This window comes from Erigeron canadensis, chromosome 3, assembly GCF_010389155.1.
Source record: "Erigeron canadensis isolate Cc75 chromosome 3, C_canadensis_v1, whole genome shotgun sequence".
In the NCBI taxonomy this organism is placed as follows: Eukaryota; Viridiplantae; Streptophyta; class Magnoliopsida; order Asterales; family Asteraceae; genus Erigeron; species Erigeron canadensis.
The window spans coordinates 36510663-36533710 of NC_057763.1; the positions used below are offsets into that span (position 1 = coordinate 36510663).

The following is a 23048-nucleotide window of genomic DNA, read 5'->3' on the forward strand; positions in this document are numbered from 1 at the left end:
CAATCTATAATAATAATTCTATCCACATAATAATTTATATTTACAACCTAAAAATACAAATTATATTATCGGGATATTAAAAATATATCAAATATCATTTTTCGGTAATATAAATTATCAAGTTCGTTTTTCGTATATTTTTAAAAAATTTATATAGTTTTTTATTTGCATTCATAATAATTAAATTCATTTTTACTTTAAAAATGTCATTAGCTCTGTATTCGACACCAGACTAAATCTAGTACATTCATAAATATCAATATCAATATCAAGTTATAAATACGTGATAACTGATGACCAGACTTCTCTTGATTTTGGTTTTTTAGCACAATGCTATATTTAGGTTTGTCTTGTTATATTTAGGTTTCTAATCCACATAGTTCATGGTTTCAAAACACAAATGATATAGCAAGGCAAAAAACAAAAACGAAAAACATCAACTTCATAAACCATGATAGCATCCAGAGTTTAATACCAAGTTTCATTTAGATGCCAGGTTTTGACAAGAAAACACACCAATCATGTATATCATCACTGATTTATTGCTTACATTACATTATTTTGACTTAAATAAATGGGCTGCCTACTTCTCAAATCTCACCATCCCAGAGCTCTTCGACAGTTCTATAGTCACCATACTTATCATTAACCAGAAAATCACCTCGAACAAGTCTTGCCTGCAAGAAAAAGCAGCATCCATATATAAACAAACTATTTGTTTTCTTTCCATCTATACAGTTGATTATATAATATTAGCAAAAAATAAAGCTTGCCTGTTCTATCTTAGACATTTCTGCAAACAAATCATCAGGTATGGACCAATCAAACAAATCAAAGTTCTCTTTGATACGAGCTTCGTTTGTACTCTTGGGAAGTACACTATGACCCATTTGCAAACCCCAACGAAGGGCAACCTGGGCAGGAGTCTTCCCAAGCTTTTCTGCAACTGATTTTAAAATAGGATGCTGCAGCACATTGCTTTTGAGCCATTTCGTGCCCGGAGAACCAAGTGGTGAATATCCCTGGAATTTTGAACGTGGTTTTACAAAAAAATGCCAGTCATATCAACTAAACTTGGTTAAGATACACTAATATAGTAAAAATATTTGCTTTTTTTGATGACTTACAGATAAATGGACACCCTTAGATTTACAGAATTCCCGCAATTTGGTTTGCTGCCAAGAAGGATGGCACTCCACTTGGTCCACAGCAGGAGGAATTCGTGCTACTTCCAACAAATCTGCCAGTTTTTTTGTTGAAAAATTGCTAACACCTAGAGCTCGAGTTAATCCATTATCATAGCATGATTCCAATGCTTTCCATGTGGCAGGTATATCGGTTGGAAGAAGATTTTCAGGCTGGAAGCCAGGTGTCCCCTTTTTTGTTCGTACTGGCCAATGGATCTTGAAATAGGCAAATAAACTCCAAATAAATAAAAGTCTGAAGACAGAAATAATATTTTTCCTATATGAACTTAATAGTTTCACAAACTTACAAGGTACAAATCAAGATAATCAAGCTGCAGGTCTTTCAAAGTTTGTTCCAATGCCAGGGGTACATCTTCCGGGGCATGATTATTACACCTGTAAAGTATAGGATTATTGTTTTAGATTGAACTAGGTGGAATATGAATATAAGTACAAATACTAATGTTTATTGGAAAAGGGCTACAACAAACCAGAGTTTAGAGGTAATCCACAAATCTTCTCGCTTCACCACGCCATCTTCAAAGAGTTTCTTCAAAGCTACACCAATCTTTAAAACCATTTACACAGAATCAAGTTATCTTTCTTTTTAGATTATTTGGCTCTTTCCTATTTCGTTACAGATTTAAATTTTACTTGTTTGACACCTTAGCTATATGTGATCTAAATTGACACATTTTCACATATAATGAGTTAAAGCTGCCACCTATTATCTTAGACCAAATACACATGAACACGATAAACAGATAAAGTGATAGCATCCTACCAGCTCTGCCCGGAGAGTTGGATTGTGCCTTTTCCTCATATATATACATATAGGTCCAAGTTATTTTAGGACCATTAGGACCAAATCTTAATCATTCATTTTTCACCATCTCTGACCACCACCACCACCACCATGATCCTAATGTGTAAGTAAACTTACACATGTGTAAGTCGTGGTGGCGGTGGTCGCCGTCACAGGAGGATCATGGTGGTGGTGCAAGATGATCATGGTGGTGGTCGGTGATGATGATGATGATGGTGATGATGTGTAAGTTACAATTTCCACATGGTCTTAATGGTCCTAAAATAAGGAGTGGTCCTAAAATAACCCACCCCCATATATATACATATATATGTGTGTGTGTGTGTGTGTGTGTGTGTGTGTGTGTGTGGCAGAGTATTATTAAACAGTTAGAATCAGTACTAGTTAGTGTAACTTTTAAGACACAACTTTTCATATTCAATTTACTAAACATAATTACATACGACATGGACAAACTTTCCAGCACCATATATTTACTTTGCAAGTTCTAAAGTCACATTTTCCTTCAAATGTGGCAAGTCTAAATAAGATGGAATGACGATCCTATCTACGAATAACCACTAAAAAGCATATTAATGGCCGATGGAGAAAAAAGATTGAAAGCTTGAATTTTTTGTCGTATAGTTTGTACAAGGTTATACTTCTCGTCTGATGTTATAAAACGTAGAAGAAACTAGTTCAACGGTATGCCCCTAGAGGTGATGTATGCCTGTTTTGCAGGTTATAAGAGAATCACCACTGCACTAATTTTTTGACTCCACAATTTCCACATACTCTAACTTGGTTTGGGTCAAGATAAAGTCCATAATCGACATGACACTGGTCCCCGACACATGGAGAGAAATTGTTGAATATATGGTAAAGCAGATGTGTAATAGCAGCATATGTAGTATCACTCAAAAGTTGTTACTTGCTGCAGGATTTACTATATTTGGAAGAAAGAAATGTTAAAATATTTTTTAAAAAAAACAAAACCTATGGAACATTTTTTAATTAGATTTGTATTGTTATGCTCAATAGAAATGGAAAAATTGCTTTAGCATTTGCCTCTGAAATGAAGCGGGGGAAGCTTGTAGTTTGATATAAATGGTTTCTTAATTGGCACCTAAAACTGCCAGATGCTATAATGTGGTCCAAGTATTGTATACTGCAGAATAGTTTGGCTGGGAATGAAGAAAAGAATGGTAATGTGTTTTGGATTGCTAAAATGCAAAGTGAGTACTACTGGTTTATTGGTGGCTGCTGTTTAACTGCCAGTGTTTGAAAGATTAGAAGGTTTGCATATAGGTGAGTCCTTTCTGTTGGCCTAAGTCTAATATACTTATGGGGTTTGTTCTAATGGAAAGGCTTTTTTTGCATACCGGTTTTGTAATTTAATAAAAGCTACCTTTTTCTTGAAAAATAAAATAATTTATCCGTAATCTTATGTCATTGTCATGGAACTCAAATTTCAGTAAACTTGCATACCTCCTTTTCGTTGCCGTAGATTTGAGCGCAATCAATGTGACGGTACCCAACCTGCAGGAGATAAACATGATAAGTAGATATGGCATCATATATAACAAAGCAGTAAATGCTGGTTGTTGGTGATTAAATAATTACGCTCAAACCATTTACTGATGTAGAGGTCAAATTACTTACTTTAATATGAGAATAAAATGTGAACAGTAGTTATTTTGTCTTTTTGCATCACAGAAATAGATAAGATATATATTGTGTATATGGGACCATAAGCAAAATAGTTTGTAGAAGGAGTGGTATGCCTACCTGCCTCTTATAGTAAAGGTTTGGGGTTCGAGATCCCTCCATGCCAATTTTTTTTTTCTTAAAATTTCAGAATTTACAGTTTGCCCCCTCCACTTATGTTTCTTTCTGATTTAGTCCAACATTAAAAAAAAATTTTGCTTTGTTTATTTAAGTATCCAAATACTTTTGTTGTATTTTCTTTTATTATTATGTTTTTTGTATTTTGTTATTTTTCCTTTTTTAAATCTATAATTTTTTTTATTTTTGTATTTTTGTTTTTCCTGATCTATATTTGTAAATTTAAGTTTTTTTTTTATAACTTTTCTAACATTTATGTTGTTAAATTCCTATATCATTTTTCGGGGTAAACATAAATATGATGGTATGCCTTATTGCCTTTAAAAAGAAAAAAAAAATATAAACATGACAAACACAGACGTTTTAGAAATTGAAGCCGCCCATCGGACGGGTCGAACCACCTAGTTTAACATATCAGAATTTCACAAGCATCTGTTATAAGGTTGCACTCTTATGGAATATGTTTCTATGTATGTCATTTCTAGCACGTTGCTAGCCGTTTTTGTTTATGGATCTATATAATGTTTGCTATATGTTTTAGGCACAGTAAAGTGTTGTACATGTCGACGGTTAAACATTATTATTAAGGAGCAGTTAATTTTACGTTCAATATTTCACTACGTTTAGCAAAATCCAGGATTTTTTTTATTAAAAAAAAAAGGTTTCAGATTTAAGAGGTGCAAAATCATGGCATGAATTGTTACATACCAAATGGGAGAACACAACCCAAAAGACTAATCTAATGGGTGAGAGAGCCCATTTGGTATATAAACCCCACATTGGTTTCCCATACAACCGATGTGGGACAAGTCCCCTGCCTTGCAATGGTTTCGATCCGTAACAATCGTTCCCCCTTAGAAACCGACGTCCTCGTTATTGGTTCGTATCAATTGGTATCAGAGAATCGATCTTGCCACCTGTGGTATCCAGGAATTAAAAAGAAAAAAACAAAACTGTTCATTCGTCACTGTTCCTCCGTTACTGTTCATCTGGAAAAAGTTTCTGTTTTTCCTAACGGTAATGATAGAGGATTTCAATAGGAGACACGCGGAATACATGGAACGGAGTGCAAGGCAACACAATGAGATCATGATGTTATTAAGGGTGCTAGCGGTTTCGAGGGGTTGCGATGTGTCTGATTGGCCTTCATCAGCAGCCATACCACCAACTGCTACCACCACAGCTCCACCAAAAACAACCCCTATTTTTCCGCCATCACTACCACCAAAGACCTTGCCATCATTACCACCAAGAAATGCCCCACTTCTCCTATTCTACCAAAAACAGTTCCGTTGTTATCTACCTTCAAAGTTGTTTCAGCCCCACCACCAACAGTTCCAACAAAAGACGGCCCAAAACAAATATCACCCATTCCACCAAAAACAACCCCAATTTCCCCACAGACCGTGCCATCATTACCGCCAAAAACAACCTTTACTATTCCTACTCCACCAAAGACCGTACTGTTGATGTCTACCTTCAAAACAACAGCTACAAGGCAACTAAGGCCTTTGTACCAAAACATGTTACAAAAACAGGCCCTACTTTCCCTTTGATGTCTACCATCTGCTGGTCACATGTGACAAAAACAACAACTACAACCTTTGATCCAAAACAAGTTGCAACAGATGTGGTGATGTGTATTTTCTAGTCTTAAATTTATGAACACGAAATACCTAGTTACTGACTACTACACACTTGCGGGCAGTGAACCCGTTCGTATGCAATATAGTTGACTTGGTAAACCGAGGTCGAACACAAGGACTTAATAAGCAATTGTTACAATAAAATGATTCAGATAAAAGGGGGGTTTTGTGACCGAATTGTCACGTTGCAAAGTTAGTGAAGAAAGTCAGTAATCCCGTAGGATTAATCGCAAAGAGTATTTGATTGGTTGAATCTTAACACAGATTTAGAAATGAACACCTACTTGGATCAGTTCACATGCCAATCATCGGGTCTAAATATTACTTGCATTTGTTGAACGACTCAAAAAGTAGACAAGATGAACTCCCGTTATACTTGAAACTTTAACTGCTCAAAACATAAAAATTGCTCCCGCACTTAATTTCTCCTTTGAACAGTTAAGCATTAAATTCCTGAGTTGATTTTATGATTTAATCTTTTGAAAGCTTTCTCCCGAACTGCTTATTCGCCTAATCAGATCCCTCTATCACAGACGTTTACACATTCAAAATGAATTTAATTGTTTTTAATCTTTATCGTTGATTTCTCCCGAACTCCAACGATTTCAGGTTAATTATAGACCGATTAACCATTTCATAAATCAATTGACAATGACATAGATTTCTCCCAAACTTCTAATTACAATTATCAATCAATTAATATAAAAGTTGAAAACAATATTTAAATCCAAATAAATGTGGATCTTCGATTAAACATATAAACCTTGTTCAACACTCACAAGCAATATCAATTCGACCCTATGACATGCTTACTACCCAAGCGGGTGCTAAAGATTTAGCTATTCATATTAAAAACACAAGAACAAACAAATAGAGAGAAAATCATATTATACCAAATGAATGATGATAATCCGGTAGCAATGATGATTACAATCCAAAGCTGAAAATAGGTGAAACCCTAATCACTTGTTTGCTCCAAAGTATTCCAAAACATATGAAAACTAATAAAATTGTGTTATGAATTCGTCCCAAGTGCAGAACCCTAACTGATCCCATATACAAAACACGCGAGTAACAACCGTCACTGGGCTAACTGGCCGTTACACTTACACTTGACAACTAACGGGCGTTACTGGCCTAACGGCCGTTACTCGCCAGTTGATTTCTAACGGCCGTTAGGTCTCTAACTGCCAGTTACAGGAGAAACCACATATCACCTCTATAACGGTCGTTACTACAGTAACGGCAGTTACAACTTCCAGATTTTGTTTTCTTCATCTTTCGCTTGATTTCACCCGAATCCTTCTCCCGTTTCTTCCATAACTCATCAAAATCGACCAATTCATTCGTCTAATCAATTTCCAACCTGAAAACACTCAACACACCTTCAAAGCATCGAAAGTTGGATATAAAACTATCAAAATGACGAATAATTGGTTCTAAAATCACGTGGGAAATGGTATAAAATATGATACATCATGTGGCTTTTGAGAATCAGGAACAAGAGTTCTCAGTGAAGATCTTTGGTTGCCAAGCCATCGGAAGAGAAGTTATTGGAATAAGGATATGGGATCCGGGAATCATTTAAAGCAATCTTTGAAGCCACACCTTGAGGACAAGGTGTGTTTTGCGGCAGGGAGTAATGATATGATCAAGACTATTATTATTATTAGGTATTAATATTAGGAAAGTGTTATTATTATTATTTAGTAAGCTTGTTAACCAAGCTATAGGATTAGTATAAATAGAATATTAGGGTTGTAACTTTATTATGTGTGAAATATATTGGTAATTTGGTTATTAATTAGGAGAGTTGATCGATCTCTCGAATATCGATTATCTATCTCAGTTTTATATCGATACAACCATCTGGATCGTATCACATTCATGTGCCCTTTCTCAACAACCTCCTATTAATTATGGACCTCATTATTCATTTCACTTCAAAAGTCCAACTCACATTCAACAATTTCAATCTTTACAAGTCAGAAAGACAAAAGGAAAAATAAACACAAATACTAGTAATTGTTGCTTTAAACAAAATAAAATTAGAAAGATATACACAAAAACAAAGATTTTAAGCTTGAGTTGCGATTACTATCATTGGCTTGAGGTAAACCAAGATCATCGTTTAGATGGTGGCCTAACCAACTGATCCAGTTTCACCAAGGAAAATTTATGATAAATCTCCTCGGCTTCGTTACAGATTGAACCCGATATTATTTTAAAATGTCCAAATATCCAAAACCAACTACATTAAACGCAGTGGAAACTATTTTAATGGTTTTCTGGTGACAAAAGCTACATACATGTTTAAATTAATCTTTTGTTAGATTATAAGCATACAATTTTTTTAACTATCTATCGATTTATGAAAAATCACAAACAATGTTAGATTCTTCTACTCTAAGTATGTTAGAACATTCCTGTGGATGCTACTCTGATCTATAAGTGGTATACAAACATAATTTATTTTATATAATAACAACACAGGCACAATTTATATATAGCAAATGATGATGAAATAATGAATTAGTAAAAAGGAAAGAAGAAATGATGGATGGGAACCTTAACAGCAGTGATAACAGCTTGAGCAACGAGACCAGTTTCAGATTGCCATGTTCCAAGACCAACTGATGGAATCCTTAATTTTGTTTTTTCGTTTGCGATATCAAAGAATTTTATTTCACTCACCATTTTCATATCAAAGTATTTTATTTCACTCGCCATTTTACAAATACTAGTACTACTATCTGTTTGTTTTATGGAATATCTATATCTGTATCTATACTTAAATGATAAAGGCAAAGTCAGGAGTGGTAATGATGAATGAAATTAAAAGATTCGTTTTTTGTGAAACAATATTATGGTACCTTAAATAAGGGCCTGATTTGCGCATGAAGAATTCAATTTTTAAGTCATTTTCATAGAGGTTGTATGAAAATAAATTATGATGATTGTGTGGTAGAGACGAGAGAAGAGCATTGCGTAGTTGTGGCTTAGTTTTGTTTGTTATATTTAAAGTAAATTCGATAATTTTGACTTTTGGATTAAAGTCAATGGTCAAGATTCATTGACTTTAATCCGAAAATCAAGATTCTTTCAAATTCCAAATTCACTAAGTTAATAATAAATTTAAAAGATTTTTTTTGTCTAACTTTTCTTTTAGCCGGAGTGTAGGCTAAAAGTAAATCTAATAAAAGAAATATTAAATAAATGATACATATTACAATCTTGTATTTAGAATAATATTTAATGAATTAAACATAACTTTAGGCATCTCTATCATTACTTTTTTTTTAATCCGGTCATCTCATTTTGACACATATTACATTCTTGTAGTTAGAATAATATTTAGGAAAATTCAGTAGTTGAGCACCAGTTTTATATACCGGAGGTCTCGAGTTTGAGACATGAGAATGACATTTGAGTGAATTTCACAATAAAGTCCTCTAGTGAAGCAGGTTTGAGTCCTGCAGTGGGGACAAGGTTTTATCCCAATTAAATAGTGTGTCTTCTGGCGGTTTAGTTGGGAGTTTCTCCCCCTATTAGGTATTGAGAGTGAGGGGCTCTCTAGCGCGAACCCAGTTAAGACAACGTAAGCTAGATCCCCTGTTGCGAGCAAATGATTAACACCTTTCAAAAAAAAAAAAGTAAAAGGATATACGGAGTAACCTTTTCCTCCATGAAAATTGATATACATTGCTAGGCAAAACGACTAACTAAATGGCTTAGCCTTTCCCATAATCTTTTTCTTATTGTTTTACTTTTCGTTTATTTTATGTTGTTGTTCTTAGTTTCTCATGTTTGTCATTATTTATCATATGTCATCTTTATTATCCGTATATGTCGTATTCATTAGTATATTATATCATTATTATTGAAGTGAAACAATTTGTATTATATCATGAAAAGCATGGTTGGTGAAGTCGGTTGTCAACTATCGTCACTTTTTGGCTCATGTACTAAATAACTTTTATAAAACGATTTATACTAATTCATCATTATGTAACGGATAAAGATTCTATAAAGTTGTATCAACTTCATAGGTGAAGTTGAACAACTCTTGACCCTTAGGGCGTGTTTGGTTCACATAATGTTTTTACAAAAAATGAAATTTGACGGAATGTTTTTGATTATTTGATGGAATGTTTACATTCCAACGGAATGAAATTTCCCATCTTTTAACAACCTCACTGTATTGTTTACTTTATACGAACATGGTACTCGCGCGTTGTTGCGGATACTATTGAAATAGCATATGAGGTCGTGATTACCAAAAACAATATAAGTGAGCAATAAATTAAGCAAGATATTATGATAGGTAACGTATAGTAGCTGCAAGCCTTCAATAGCGGCCAATGTTTACAAAAAAAATATACCAAGATCATGTAACAAATATTTGTCTACACAACTTGAGATTTAGTAGTAAATAAATAGGTATGGGACAAATCTTACAGAAAACGAATCTCGTACATCAACCTAGATCTTTTCTACCTGATCTTTCTTGCCTACAAACAGGCCAAGAACGTAATTAATGGAAACAAACGTAATTATTTGGTTAAGTGCACCAAACCATTCAAATTGAGAAAACTTTTCTATGAAAATAAAAATAGTATCACTAATCCAGATTATAGTTGCACACACTGCTATCATCATAATCGAAGCGAAGTCATAATCTGTAAAAAGAAAAAAAAAATTGACATTTAGCTTTTAATTGATAGCTCAAACATACTATTCAATCTGAAATCAACAAATTTTCAAAGATGAACATAATAAAAGGACTAACTTGACTTTTAAATGAAAGGTTAAAACAAAAGTTTGCTTGTTTATCATCAGGTGAAGGTATGCCTGGAGGCATATATCATACCCTCTAACTATTTTTATGATCATGCATGGATTCAAAGCCAACACACAAGTAGCTTTATCTCTAGCCAAATCGTATCTCAAAACCGAATAGAGTTTGCAATCAGCAGAAATCAAACCAATTACCTCTGTTTGTGAAGTGGGTATGTGAAAAAGTTATTCCTGGAGTGATGACATCAAAACCCCATCACTCATTAGCTAAAAGCGTTAAAATGTACCTTGAAAGCAACATCATAGGCGGCATGAAAGATTTGAGAAGTTTTTACCTTCATATATGTCTAACTAACAAAAAAGATTTCTAAAAAGATGAAGAAAAAAAGGTAGAATTTGCAAAAAATTAAAATACCCAATATTTCAATATAAAAATAGAAATTAAGAGAAGTCTATTTAAAATTTGAAAATGAAATCGAAAATGGTTATGAAGTAGTCATAAAAGGGGGAGCAGAAATGATTTTTGAAGCGTGTGCCAAGGAGTGAAAGACACTTCATAAACACCATGCATTAAGATGTTGTATCTGTGCTTTTTTGGGTTGTATCTACAAGGGTATTAAGGTAAAATCGTATGTCCCAAAATATGTAAACTTTTCAATAGGGTTAGATAATTTTTAATAAGTAGTATAGAAGTATAGATTAGGTGGAAAGAAAAGGAAAGGAGAGAGACAAATTATAAAATGCATTCTTAAAATTTTTTTAAGTGTCGAAATGAAGTAGTGATGATTAAAAGAGGAAGTGTAGATGTTTTTTTTTTCAAAAGTTTTTCTGTCATTTTTTAGGTGATTAAAAAAAAAACTTCTCTTTTCTTTCCTCTTCAATCCACCCCACCTCAGCCTAAATTAGTTAAGTTAACTAAACAAGAGTGAGGTTTTTCTGTGGTTAACAAGGGTTGAGATCTATTTTGTAAGGGGATTCTGCAGATCAAATCCGGTTTAGAACAATTGCTATCCGTCATTGCGAGTAATATAAACATTTAAAGAAAAAATAAAAAAATAATGACACGACATATTAAAACAAAATGATAATATAAAATGATAATAAGCATTTTCTTTAAAAAGAAAAAAGAAAAGAAAAAGTGAGTAAAATAAAATCCACGTGGACAGAAAGTAGTACTGAACCCACCGCCTCTTCCCAAATCAAGAACCCAAAAATACAAACCCATCAAACTCTGTGTTTTTTTGAAGAAACCCAAAATCCACATCTTCTTACAATATAATTCTTGAGTTTGGTAAATTGTGTATATTTGTTGTATGCCCAGATCTCTCTAGTGTTTGTTTACATAATGGTGAGGAGGTATATTGAAATCTAGGGCCCTTTTTTTAATCTCCAAGGGCCCCACAAACAGATATGAAAGATATGTTTGGAAGCCCTGGTAGTGTGAGTGGTTTGATGTTGAGAATTGGTCAATGTGTTTGTGCTGCTGCTTCTATGGCTTGGATGGTTTCAGCTTCTGGTTTTTCTAATTACACTGCTTTCTGGTATCTACACACACACACACACACACACACACACATATATATACATATATTTTTCTGTTTTTTTAACATTATGTTTGTGAATACTCGTGTTAGGTAGAGCTGAATAAGTTTGTTTGCATTACATTTTTTTGCTGATTATAAAATGCCTGATTGTGTAAATCTTGAAATAAATTTGGCATTCTTCTTTATAGCTTACAAGATTACATTTTTAGGTATAGAGTAAAGCTTTGGTTTATCCAATGGAGGTCCCAAGTTAGGCTGCAACTTCTTGGGGCCATTCGCCTCGAGAATTGCGGTAGGATGTTGGTCTACCTGGTTCCATGGGGCTTGAAGCCCTGAGCCGTGGTTTGCCTGCCAGGTCAATAAAGTTGGCTTGGATAGGATTTGCCTGGACAACCATAAACTAGATTACATATTAAGTGCAGTGATACTGAAAAGGATATACTGTATAAAGTTTTTGATAAAAAAAAGAAAAGGAACTCATACGTATATTGAAGAAAATAAAAGGTTGACTAAGAAAATGGTATGTAAGCAAGTTAAGAATATTTGGAAATGTATAAGTTACTAAGTTTCGGAAGGCGTGAAGTATGGTGACGTTGAAGAGTTCCTTGTTTTTATGAAATGACTCAAATGGTGGACATAGAAAGGGTTTTGTGTCTGGTGAATAGGGTAAGCTCATGCCCTATTTGGTTCAAAGAAAAGCTCATGCCTAACTGCTATAGTGAGTGTTTCAGGAAGGTTCGTTGGGAGGGAATCAAAGCATCATGGTAGTATCATAGCTATATATTGTGTGATGATTGCTTGCCAAAGTTTTTAACCGTTATGTGGAGACTCTACTTTTAAAAGTACCCAAATGTACTACTTAAGGTTAAAAGGAAAAAAACAATGCCCCTTTTGTGCACAATCAGCTTCCAGTTTGCAAAACTTGCAAACGTAAGGATGCTAATTAGAGCAAAAGGTGACTTGAGTTAATGGCCATTTTGCACAAAATTGGACTTGTTTATTTGAACAGAGTTTCACAATATGCAAATTAACTTCAAAATGTAGGAAGTGGTCAAATAATATATATATTGTTTTCTTCTGTTGCCTTGTATTTGGATGATCTGTCTATATTGGATGTTAGTGCATTAAGTAAGTCGTAAGTTATGATTCTTTTAACTGACCAACATATTTCATATTATGTTGTAGTTATTTACTTGCATCTATGGGACTTCAAGTATTGTGGAGTTTTGGGTTGGCATGTCTTGATGTCTATGCTCTTAGAATCAAGAAAGACCTTCAAAATGCCGTCCTTGTGAGTTTGTTTGTCGTTGGAGATTGGGTATGTACCTTTTTCATTCATAAGTCTTTAGTCTTATTTCCCTACATATTCATATTTGATGTCGATATTGAGGTACTACATGCTAATAGTTTATTAGGAATTCCCTTTCATTCCCAATTATTTTGTCAGAGCTAAAATCCTTAATCATCTTTACTTGAAAGTTCAATGTAACTATGCAAGTCTTACAAAAAAAAATTTCAAATATGTATAGAATCCACTCTGAATCTGAAAAAGCAATCATTCATATTTTTGTAATAATGATATTAAGTGGAAAAAGGTTCTGCTTGACATAAATATTTCATCTACCGACGACTAGAAATCCTAAACATGTTAACTTTATATCTTAAGTTCTTGTAACTTAAATGCTAAAAATTCATCATAGCTACGTTCTGTGATTGAAGAAAAACTCACAAAAAAAAAAGTTGTTCTATCACAAGACAAAATTATAATTAAACATTTGAAAATTTCAATAGCATTGTATGCCAACTTTCTATTATATCTAGTATTTCATTTAAAACATCCAGGGCTGTATGGTAAAGATGAACTACTACTATACATGTAGTTCAGAGAATAAAAGTCTAACGTTTGCTTGTGGATACCGATAGGTGGATAAGAAACTGCCTAGTAACGTTTACCCGTGGCGTCAGGTAATACCTATTCACATGGAATCTGGGGCACTCCCCTTATTTCAGTTGTGGTCGTGCATGCTAGCATAACTATCCAATTTTCAGAGCTTTTATCAATGTTAATAATACCCAATCCAGCTTTTATCAGCTCTGCCAATTGGACCCCTGCCTTCTCAAATGAGTTTTGCTTGACATTCATTCCAAAAGAATAACAACACATTATGGAGCATTCTAAAGTTTGATTTAAAATGTAGGTGACCGCTACTTTGTCTCTTGGTGCTGCTTGCTCTTCAGCTGGGATTGTAGTACTATATGCGAGGGACTTGCATTTCTGCACTAACCCTAAAATGCATCTCCCATGTAGTAGATTTGAGATTTCAATAGCTATGGCTTTCATCACGTGGTTCTTTATCGCCATATCTTCTCATGTGATGTTTTGGTTATTAGCCTCGGCTTAACCAAAATTGCTGACCATCTCTTGTTTGCCATGAAAAACTCTTGTTTAGCTAATGTGTGAATTTCATTCATGAGAATCATTCAAATTTTGATCATGTAGCATTGATACTATGACGTGTCATTTGTTTGTATAATCCACTCATGTTCAAAATTTAATCCGATTTTCCTTTTTGGAATGAGAATGGTGGCTTCCAGAGTGTAGGCACACAGGTAGCCGGGGTTGTTGTCTTGTTGATTCTTGAATATTTAATAATAAGTTAACTGAAATGAACCAAAAGCTAGTTTTACCAGGGTACATATAGTATAGATTAAAAGAAAAGGTTTGGTATTATGTCCTTGAACCATAACTCAATACATAAACTGGACCAAAAATTGGTTTTTACTGATGATGTTTATTCAGATTACATGTTTGATTTAAGTGCTCTAGTTTCACTTGAGATAAATTTGTGTAAATAATGTCTGGTTAAGAATTTGTAACAAAAAAGAAGTCTATAATTCTTGCAAACTACAAATACCATTTATTTGAGTGTCAACACCAAATGGAATTAGAAAGTCATACATAAGCATTGGGTGAGAAAAACAAGGTCCTTAAAATCCTCCTTCCCATAGCCCCTCAATAGTTTGTTGCATGAATTTTCATTATGATCAAACAAACAACCAAAAACCCCATAACGAAATTCTGGGAAAGAAGAATAGTACAACAGAGATTTGAATTTCGTTTTTTCAAGAGATTTTGCATTCTTGTGGCCTCTGCCTTGGATATAACCCAAGGCAGAGATCAAACAAAGGCATTTTGCCTTCAGAAATGCAAGGCAAATCATGGCATTTCAAGATTTTGACCAAATTTCAGAACGCCGACGGCTCGAGAAAAAACAAAGGTTGAAACAGAGAATCATCATTGGTGTCGTTGTAATCGTGCTCCTTGTTTCGGCGGCTATTGCAGCTTTCTTGATATATCTCAACAAGTCCCAAACAGATGATGTCGATGAACCCTTGGAGGAGGCGAACATCAACAATGGCAACAATGATCAAAATAAGGACAATTCATCTGGTCTTTCTAGTGATGGAGGAAACAAGGATAAAAAAGTTACGCAAAATCTGAAGGCCATTAAAACGGTATGTCAATCAACAGATTACAAAGAAACATGTGAGAGCCGGCTTGAGAAATCATTGAGTTCAAAACCTTCAGGAATACCTGAACCCAATGATTTTGTCAAGGCTGCGATATCAGCAGCCTCTGATGAGCTCGATAGAGCCATTACCCAAGCGTCTACATTCATGAAAGTTGAAACCGCCTCAGATAACCAAAAAGCTACTTTCGACGTCTGCAAGCAAGTTCTAGGGGATGCCCAGAATGACTTTAATCATTCAAGAAATGGAACAGTTGGAACCACCACAGCTCCTGATTTACGGAGTTGGTTGAGTGCAGTCATGGCTTATCAGCAAACGTGCATTGATGCAATTACAGAAGACGCTACTAGGGCTAGCATTGAACAGGCTTTGAAGACTACCAAAGAACTTACCAGTAATTCTCTGGCCATAGTCTCTTCACTTCATAAAGAATCACCATCACCATCATCAGCTCCAGCTCCAGCAACAGCCCCTAGCCGTCGTCTTTTGTCTGGAAATATTGACCACGACCTTCCCATCTGGATGACACACGACACGCGAAGACTACTAAAGGCTGATGCTCCCAGTCAGAAACCAAACGTGACAGTAGCTAAAGATGGTTCAGGAGATTTCCCTACTATTTCTAAGGCTCTGGAAAAATTACCCGAGAATTATAAAGGTCGGTATGTAATCCACATTAAAGGAGGAATATATGAAGAGAACGTTATCATCACCAAAAAGATGGTAAACATCACAATGTATGGTGATGGGTCGCAAAAGACAATCATCACGGGGAACAAAAACTTTGTAGATGGAGTTCCTACCTTTTTAACAGCAACATTCGGTACGAATCTGTAAATATATATATTGGCCTGTTATCGCTATGATCTAAGATGTAACGAATACAATGTGAATGTATGCAGCGGCCATAGGAGAAGGATTTATAGCTCGATCAATTGGTTTTAGAAACACAGCGGGTCCAGAAAAGCATCAAGCAGTTGCGTTAAGAGTGCAGTCAGATCGTTCTGTATTCCTGAACTGTCGTATGGAGGGATATCAAGACACCTTATATGTGCAAACACACAGGCAGTTCTATCGTGGATGCTATATAATGGGTACAATCGATTTCATATTTGGGGACGCTGCTGCAGTGCTCCAAACATGTGACATTGTGATCAGAAAGCCGATGGAGAATCAGAAGAACACAGTAACTGCTCAAGGGAGAATAGACAAGCATGAAACCACTGGGATTGTGTTACAGAAATGTAAAATTTCTGCAGATTCATCTCTTGCTCCTGAAAAGTCAAAAATATCGAGTTACCTTGGAAGGCCATGGAAAGAGTATTCTAGAACGATTGTGATGGAATCAGAGATTAGTGATGTCATTCAACCAGAAGGTTGGTTGCCATGGGACAAAGACTTTGCGCTTCAAACGCTTTATTATGCAGAATATAACAACATAGGTGCAGGATCTCGGGTCAAAGGTAGAGTCAAGTGGCCAGGTTATCAAGCCAATTTTAAAAAGGAAGAGGCGGTTAGGTACACAGTGAGCCAATTTATACAAGGGGAAAGCTGGTTGAAAGGCAGTGATGTTCCTGTGCGTCTAGGATCTTACAGCTAGCTAGCTAACACAAAGATAGTTTACAATGGAAAAATTGAAAATGGAACATAATAGAACTTCATTGACTGTGCAATGATCAACTGGGCTGGCTAGCAATGAGCCTCATTGCAAGCGTAACTCACTGGAATGAACGACGATTTGCACAAGGAAATATGATTGTAACTGAACTACTGAAGTATGAAACATGTTTGCAAGTAGCTCATAATGCTGATTGTTTGTTAGAGTTGCATAACTAAATTAATTTGTAGCTCAAGAGATCATTAGTAGCAGAGTAGTATTTTTTTCCCCTATAAAAACATCTTTATTCACACCACAATCGGACTATTATTGCATTGAGAATATGTGTATTAAGGGTACTATGATATAACTGAACCCGAAAAAAAGTTTTCACCGGTTATGACTTGTTCTAAATATACTTATCCGTTTTAATTAGTTATAAGATCCATTGGTCCCTCCATTTTGTCAGATCATGTAATGCAATGGGAAGCTATTGGTATACCACAAAGTGATGTGTGCAATCCATTTTTATACATCCTTGTAAACCAAGTGTGTGTAGTAATTTTGTGGTGTTCAATAAGCTGAACTAAGTAAATCTTTTGTATCCTTTCTCTTGTTTGTTTACTTTGTTATTGGCAATTTGGCTAATTGTTGTGTTATATTTGTGTAATGATAATTGATCTAACAAACTTGTACATTATTCAACAATCTAATGTTTTAATGAGCTAAAAGTGTTTTAATGGCATCCACAAAAGTAACTTTTCAAAAGCTTTTTTGTATAAAAATGTGTAAGAGTATGGAAGAGGTATTTTTACAAAAACCTTTATACTCCAATGGTAAAAAGTTTTCTAAAGCTTAAAGTTGGATATAATATAATTTTTTAGATGAGAGAGGAAATAAAAGACTTGATGTTTATCAACCCATTGCTCTTGTTTTTAATCTATCTCTACACTAAATTATGTAATTTATTCAATTTTAAGCTTTTAAAAGCTTTTTTTCCACTGAAGTGTAAAGATTTTTCAAAAAAACCTTTTACATACTCTTACATAATTTTTGACAAATTTTTTTTAAAAACAACCATTAGAGATCAAACCAACCTAAACCGTATCGTGTGCAAGATCAGTGTTACAAAGTTACTTTTTCCCATGTTAAATGTGTAACAGACTGACGGATAGTCGAAAAATGCCAGAGATAAAAAGGGGAGAGGGAGGGGGAAATAGAAAATGAAAAATGGAAACAACAAAAAGATGCTTTCAAGTTTTCACTGGAATATGAAAAACATTGTTTTTTGTTTTCATGGAAAATATTATTAAAAACTATGATTAAAACGCGTGTTCTGTTTTCCATGTTGTCTTGAAAAACAAAAATGAAAAAACAAAGGGTATTTTACGTAACCATAAACGCCATTAGTATTTTACTTAACGTGCATAAAAATGATACCTTTTCATATTAAAAGTTCATCTCCAAATTTTAAAGGAAAATGATAAATCCTCTTAATCAAATAGCTTAATAATCCTCTTAATATATTAACAAGGTGACATGTGGTATCCAATAATTCTCTTTTCTAATTTTGCCCCTTGATTTTTCATGTGTAATCCTCTAATGATTAGAAGGATTATTAGGATATTTGGTTTGGAGATTTTCTCAATTTTAAAATAAATATACAACTATTATAAAACCAAATGAAATCCCTCGATGCTTTCAGCACAAGTTTTTTACCCTCAAAATCTACATTTCAAACACACTTCATTTCGCGCCTTTGACCTCGACAACTTCACAATCACCTTCTTCTCCTCCCCCCATTATTCCACCATTCTGAAACCCACCTAATTTCTTCAACAATTCTTCATTTCAATCCCAAATCAACATCTTCAATCCATGGATCAAAGACAAAGAAACCCAAAAATCATCCCAGAACAGCAACCACCACAACGGCAGCAGGACGATCAATTAGATGATACTAGTCTTGCTGGCCCTTTTCCAGTTGAACAACTTCAGGTACTCTCATCGCCATTTTATCAATCCAATTTCTTGTTTTTATAATGGGTTTCTTTTATTTTAGTTATTTCTGCTTAATTTTCTTTTTTTTTTTTTATCCCCAATTTTTCTGAGCAAAATTAGGGTTTTTTGATGGAAATTTCCAAGTGGGTATTTGAATGTAGTATGATTTAATGCATTATTTTGTGAAATATCCTTCCAATTTTTTATTTTTAATCAGGGTTTTTTTATTTTGTTAATTTTCTTGATATTAGGGTTTCGGTTATGTATTGTGATTCTTGAATGGTTTTCAAGATTCGAGTAAATTAGGTCATTGGGAAGTTACGTTTTTGTGTGTTTGATAGAAAAGTTAGAACCCATTATGAAGTTATGGTAATTTACTAAATTCAAGCTTTGGTTAAACTGTAAAGGCGTCTGGAATTGCAGCCGTTGATGTAAAGAAGCTGAAAGATGCCGGTTTCTATACAGTTGAATCTGTTGCATACTCTCCTAGAAAAGAGCTTCTGCAAATTAAAGGAATCAGTGAAGCTAAAGTGGATAAGATTGTTGAAGCAGGTACTTCAAGATGGCGTTATTTTTTTTCCTGGTGTACATTCATGTTATGTTTCCGTTGCATATTTGAAGTTTAATACTTGTTTTTTGTTCATTTCTGCAGCTTCCAAATTGGTCCCTTTGGGTTTCACTAGTGCAGGCCAAATCCATGCTCAGAGACAAGAAATAATTCAGATATCTTCAGGGTCTAAAGAGCTTGACAAGATATTAGATGGTACATATTTATAGAATTTTATGTTAGAATTTTGTAAAATAAGCACTATCTGCAAATATTAAACATTGCATGATCTACTTTGATAGGAGGAATTGAGACTGGATCTATTACTGAATTATATGGCGAGTTCCGCTCTGGAAAGACTCAGCTTTGTCACACTTTATGTGTTACTTGCCAAGTAAGAATGATGAGTATCTTAAATTCTGAATATCATGAAATGATGTGTAAACATGCTAACTTTAACATTTCAATTTTCAGCTTCCATTAGATCAAGGTGGTGGTGAAGGGAAGGCGATGTATATTGATGCTGAAGGTACATTTAGGCCACAAAGACTTTTACAGATTGCCGACAGGTGTGGTGGCGTATTCAACATTAGTCCGGTTTTGTTCCATATCGCAAAATTTTATACATCTTTTTTTTTTTTATCATGTATTCAATTGTAGGTTTGGATTGAATGGGAATGATGTTTTGGAGAATGTAGCTTATGCAAGGGCGTACAATACAGATCATCAGTCTAGGCTGTTGCTTGAAGCAGCTTCCATGATGGTCGAAACCAGGTATTCTTCATTCATTGCTTAATGCAATGTATTATTCATTCATTGCTTAATGCATATTGCATACATCATTAGTCTCATGTAACACTTCTGTACTCCCCTTACATGGCCCATGTTATTATCTAGTTTGACATAGTAAGCGAATTTGAACGTCCTGTCTTGATCCATGGAAACTACAGAATGATGAAAGAAGTATAAGTGGAATGTGATTGTAGTGATGTATACTGTATACACATGCTCTGCATATTTGAAGTTAATATTATATCATTAGTTGAATCAAATGTGATTTTTGTTTGAAGGTTTGCACTTATGATAGTGGACAGTGCAACAGCCCTCTATAGGACTGATTTCTCTGGTCGAGGGGAACTATCAGCCCGACAGATGCATCTTGCAAAGTTTTTGAGGAGCCTACAGAAGTTAGCAGACGAGGTAGTAAATATATAATGCAAACATCTTTTAGCTGGTTAACGAGTCTTAACTGTTTTGTGTTTTCTTTTCCTGATTAGTTTGGTGTAGCGGTGGTGATCACTAATCAAGTGGTTGCTCAAGTAGATGGTTCTGCCATGTTTGCTGGGCCTCAGTTTAAACCAATCGGTGGTAACATCATGGCTCATGCTTCTACAACCAGGTATTTTTTTATGCTGCAGCAAGTTACACGTGTTTGTCATTAGTATAAACTTTACTCAAGTTTGTGTTTTCCTCTTTTTTGTTGAACAGGTTAGCTTTGAGGAAAGGAAGGGGTGAAGAACGAATCTGTAAAGTAATAAGTTCCCCGTGTTTGGCTGAAGCTGAAGCCAGGTTCCAGATTTCTACGGAAGGTGTTAATGATGCTAAGGACTGAACGTGTTTCTAGCCAACTCCCACTTTTCTGTTTGAAGTTTGGCTCTTTGTGTCATCAATACACATTTATAGGATGGAATAGTACTATAATAGTCTGAAACTAAATAGCTTTCAAGGTTCAACTCTTTAGGATCTCTAAAAGTTTACATATGTTTGCTCTAAATCATACTATACTGTACAACAGAAATTGGATGATGATTCAACATTTAATGAATGAATATAATCTCCAGTTAACCCCAGATATGAGTTGTTAAGAGTTGCATTCATAATGTTCACAAAAAAAAAGAGTTGCATTCATGACTTACACTTCTGCTCTTGATATTTGATAATTGGTTTCTGTACTGACGTTTCATACATTGAAATGTTATGAGTTGTTAAGAGTTACATTCATGACTTGTAACAATCTGCTATATCCTCCCATTTTATTTTAATGCTAACAAATTAAGGTCTCATATCTGTTAAGCTTGGTTTTGACATGAGATGATCAACATTCCAGGAGTCATGTCCTTCTGAATACTTAATATACTTTGAATGATTTTTGTTTATTTGTAAAAAGAAATAAAAAAAATTATTTAGATGTTAATTTTAACCTTATATTCAAGCGTAAATTTCAAAGAAGTCTTATGTAACTTGTTAAAATCATAAATTTAGCCACTATCCAATTACTTTTGTGGCTAAAGTCATTCTAAGTTTGTCAAAATCATCAATTCAAGTATTTAACCAACGACTCACGAATTCCTTTCATTTTATTTTTTCAATAAAACTATCGAACTTCTTTGTCTTGCCTAAAAGTATATATTCTCATAGAATTTAGGCGGCGCTCGTTTTAGACTTGGATAAGACTTTGTCTCAATCTGATATCATATCTAATACTATCTTATAAAGCATTTTGTCATTTTGTAAAATCTCATTTAATTATTTGATATACCTAATATACCATTCTTTTTTATTCACTAATTAACATATTTACCTAATATACTTATAATACCTTTAAATCTCAACCACTCATTTTCTTATCTTTCCTCAAATCTCAACCACTCATTTTTTTTTTCTCTCCTCCATAAATCATTTTATTTCTCTAATTCATTCAAAATCTTTTATCTTAAAAACCGTAGATCGATAAATTATAAAAACTGTATAGTTGTTCTTAAAATTTCATGTTTTTTCATTAGAGATGTCATTCGATATACTTTCGACGAATTTTTAAATCCGATGGTGGAGCCCGTACGGCTAAGACATTTGGCTATCACACTCTATGACTTGGCCTATCACCCACACCTTACAGCCGCAACGCGCGGACATTATCTCTCGTTTAATCAAATGGACACGAGCGACTTAATGAGGAAAAAAAGAAGAAAAAAACAAACCCTTGCACTGGTAATATGTCAACCCGGCAATTTGGTTTTATTTTTTTATTTTTATAATTCGAATGGCAAAAAAAAATAATTTTTTTGTTTCTAATGTTAGACAAATGATTATAGTTTATCAATTTATGAATACTTTAACAGACTAGAGCCAATAAAAATATTTTTATATGCTGAATTGAATTAACCAATTTATCATCATTATATTTTAGCCATTGCCAAATCTAATATAGAACGGAATAAAATGTAGATGTAAGAAAAGAGTGAGTAACACGCCAAGTAAACGAGAATATACTTTTGCTCTTATTATTACGTAAATATCCCAACAACTATCATTGTGTTCAAAGCAAATACTCATCTCAAAGTGAATATAGCAGAACAAAAGGTTTTAATTCTAAGTAATTGCTTAGATAAAACAGTAATCTAGTCGATTAATAAATAAAAATATATAACATATTAACATGTGAAACAAAAAAAAAAAATTTAATCAGAATCTTTCGATAAAGTTATAATTTTTCCTTTTTAATTTTCTTTTTGTATGTCACATGGTTCCATGAAATAAGTATGGGTAGA

At 34.1% G+C, this 23048-nt stretch overlaps 4 protein-coding genes across 5 annotated transcripts; 3 read left to right on the forward strand and 1 right to left on the reverse strand.

Moving 5' to 3' along the window:
- Positions 1-423: 423 nt before the first annotated feature.
- On the reverse strand, positions 424-8332 carry LOC122592456 (NADPH-dependent aldo-keto reductase, chloroplastic-like). The gene is made up of 7 exons (XM_043764691.1): positions 8052-8332; positions 3481-3531; positions 1679-1755; positions 1496-1583; positions 1128-1403; positions 774-1022; positions 424-677 (listed from the first exon to the last, which is right to left on the reverse strand). The coding sequence occupies exons 1-7, from the start codon at positions 8211-8213 to the stop codon at positions 591-593; spliced, it is 990 nt and encodes a 329-aa protein (XP_043620626.1). The 5' UTR covers positions 8214-8332; the 3' UTR covers positions 424-590.
- Positions 8333-11476: 3144 nt separating this feature from the next.
- Positions 11477-14400, forward strand: LOC122593795 (CASP-like protein 5B2). 2 transcript variants are annotated; one of them, XM_043766245.1, is made up of 4 exons: positions 11477-11821; positions 13010-13142; positions 13748-13789; positions 14023-14400. In XM_043766245.1, the coding sequence occupies exons 1-4, from the start codon at positions 11691-11693 to the stop codon at positions 14224-14226; spliced, it is 510 nt and encodes a 169-aa protein (XP_043622180.1). In that variant the 5' UTR covers positions 11477-11690; the 3' UTR covers positions 14227-14400. The 2 variants fall into 2 exon arrangements, with proteins under 2 accessions (XP_043622180.1, XP_043622181.1); XM_043766246.1 differs by lacking the exon at positions 13748-13789.
- A 488-nt stretch (positions 14401-14888) lies between these two features.
- LOC122594166 (pectinesterase-like) lies at positions 14889-17233 on the forward strand. Its single transcript, XM_043766637.1, has 2 exons — positions 14889-16178; positions 16258-17233. The coding sequence occupies exons 1-2, from the start codon at positions 15044-15046 to the stop codon at positions 16953-16955; spliced, it is 1833 nt and encodes a 610-aa protein (XP_043622572.1). The 5' UTR covers positions 14889-15043; the 3' UTR covers positions 16956-17233.
- Positions 17234-18722: 1489 nt separating this feature from the next.
- On the forward strand, positions 18723-21297 carry LOC122594242 (DNA repair protein RAD51 homolog). The gene is made up of 9 exons (XM_043766714.1): positions 18723-18950; positions 19361-19505; positions 19606-19716; positions 19803-19894; positions 19975-20069; positions 20161-20274; positions 20571-20700; positions 20778-20899; positions 20989-21297. The coding sequence occupies exons 1-9, from the start codon at positions 18831-18833 to the stop codon at positions 21110-21112; spliced, it is 1053 nt and encodes a 350-aa protein (XP_043622649.1). The 5' UTR covers positions 18723-18830; the 3' UTR covers positions 21113-21297.
- Positions 21298-23048: the final 1751 nt, after the last annotated feature.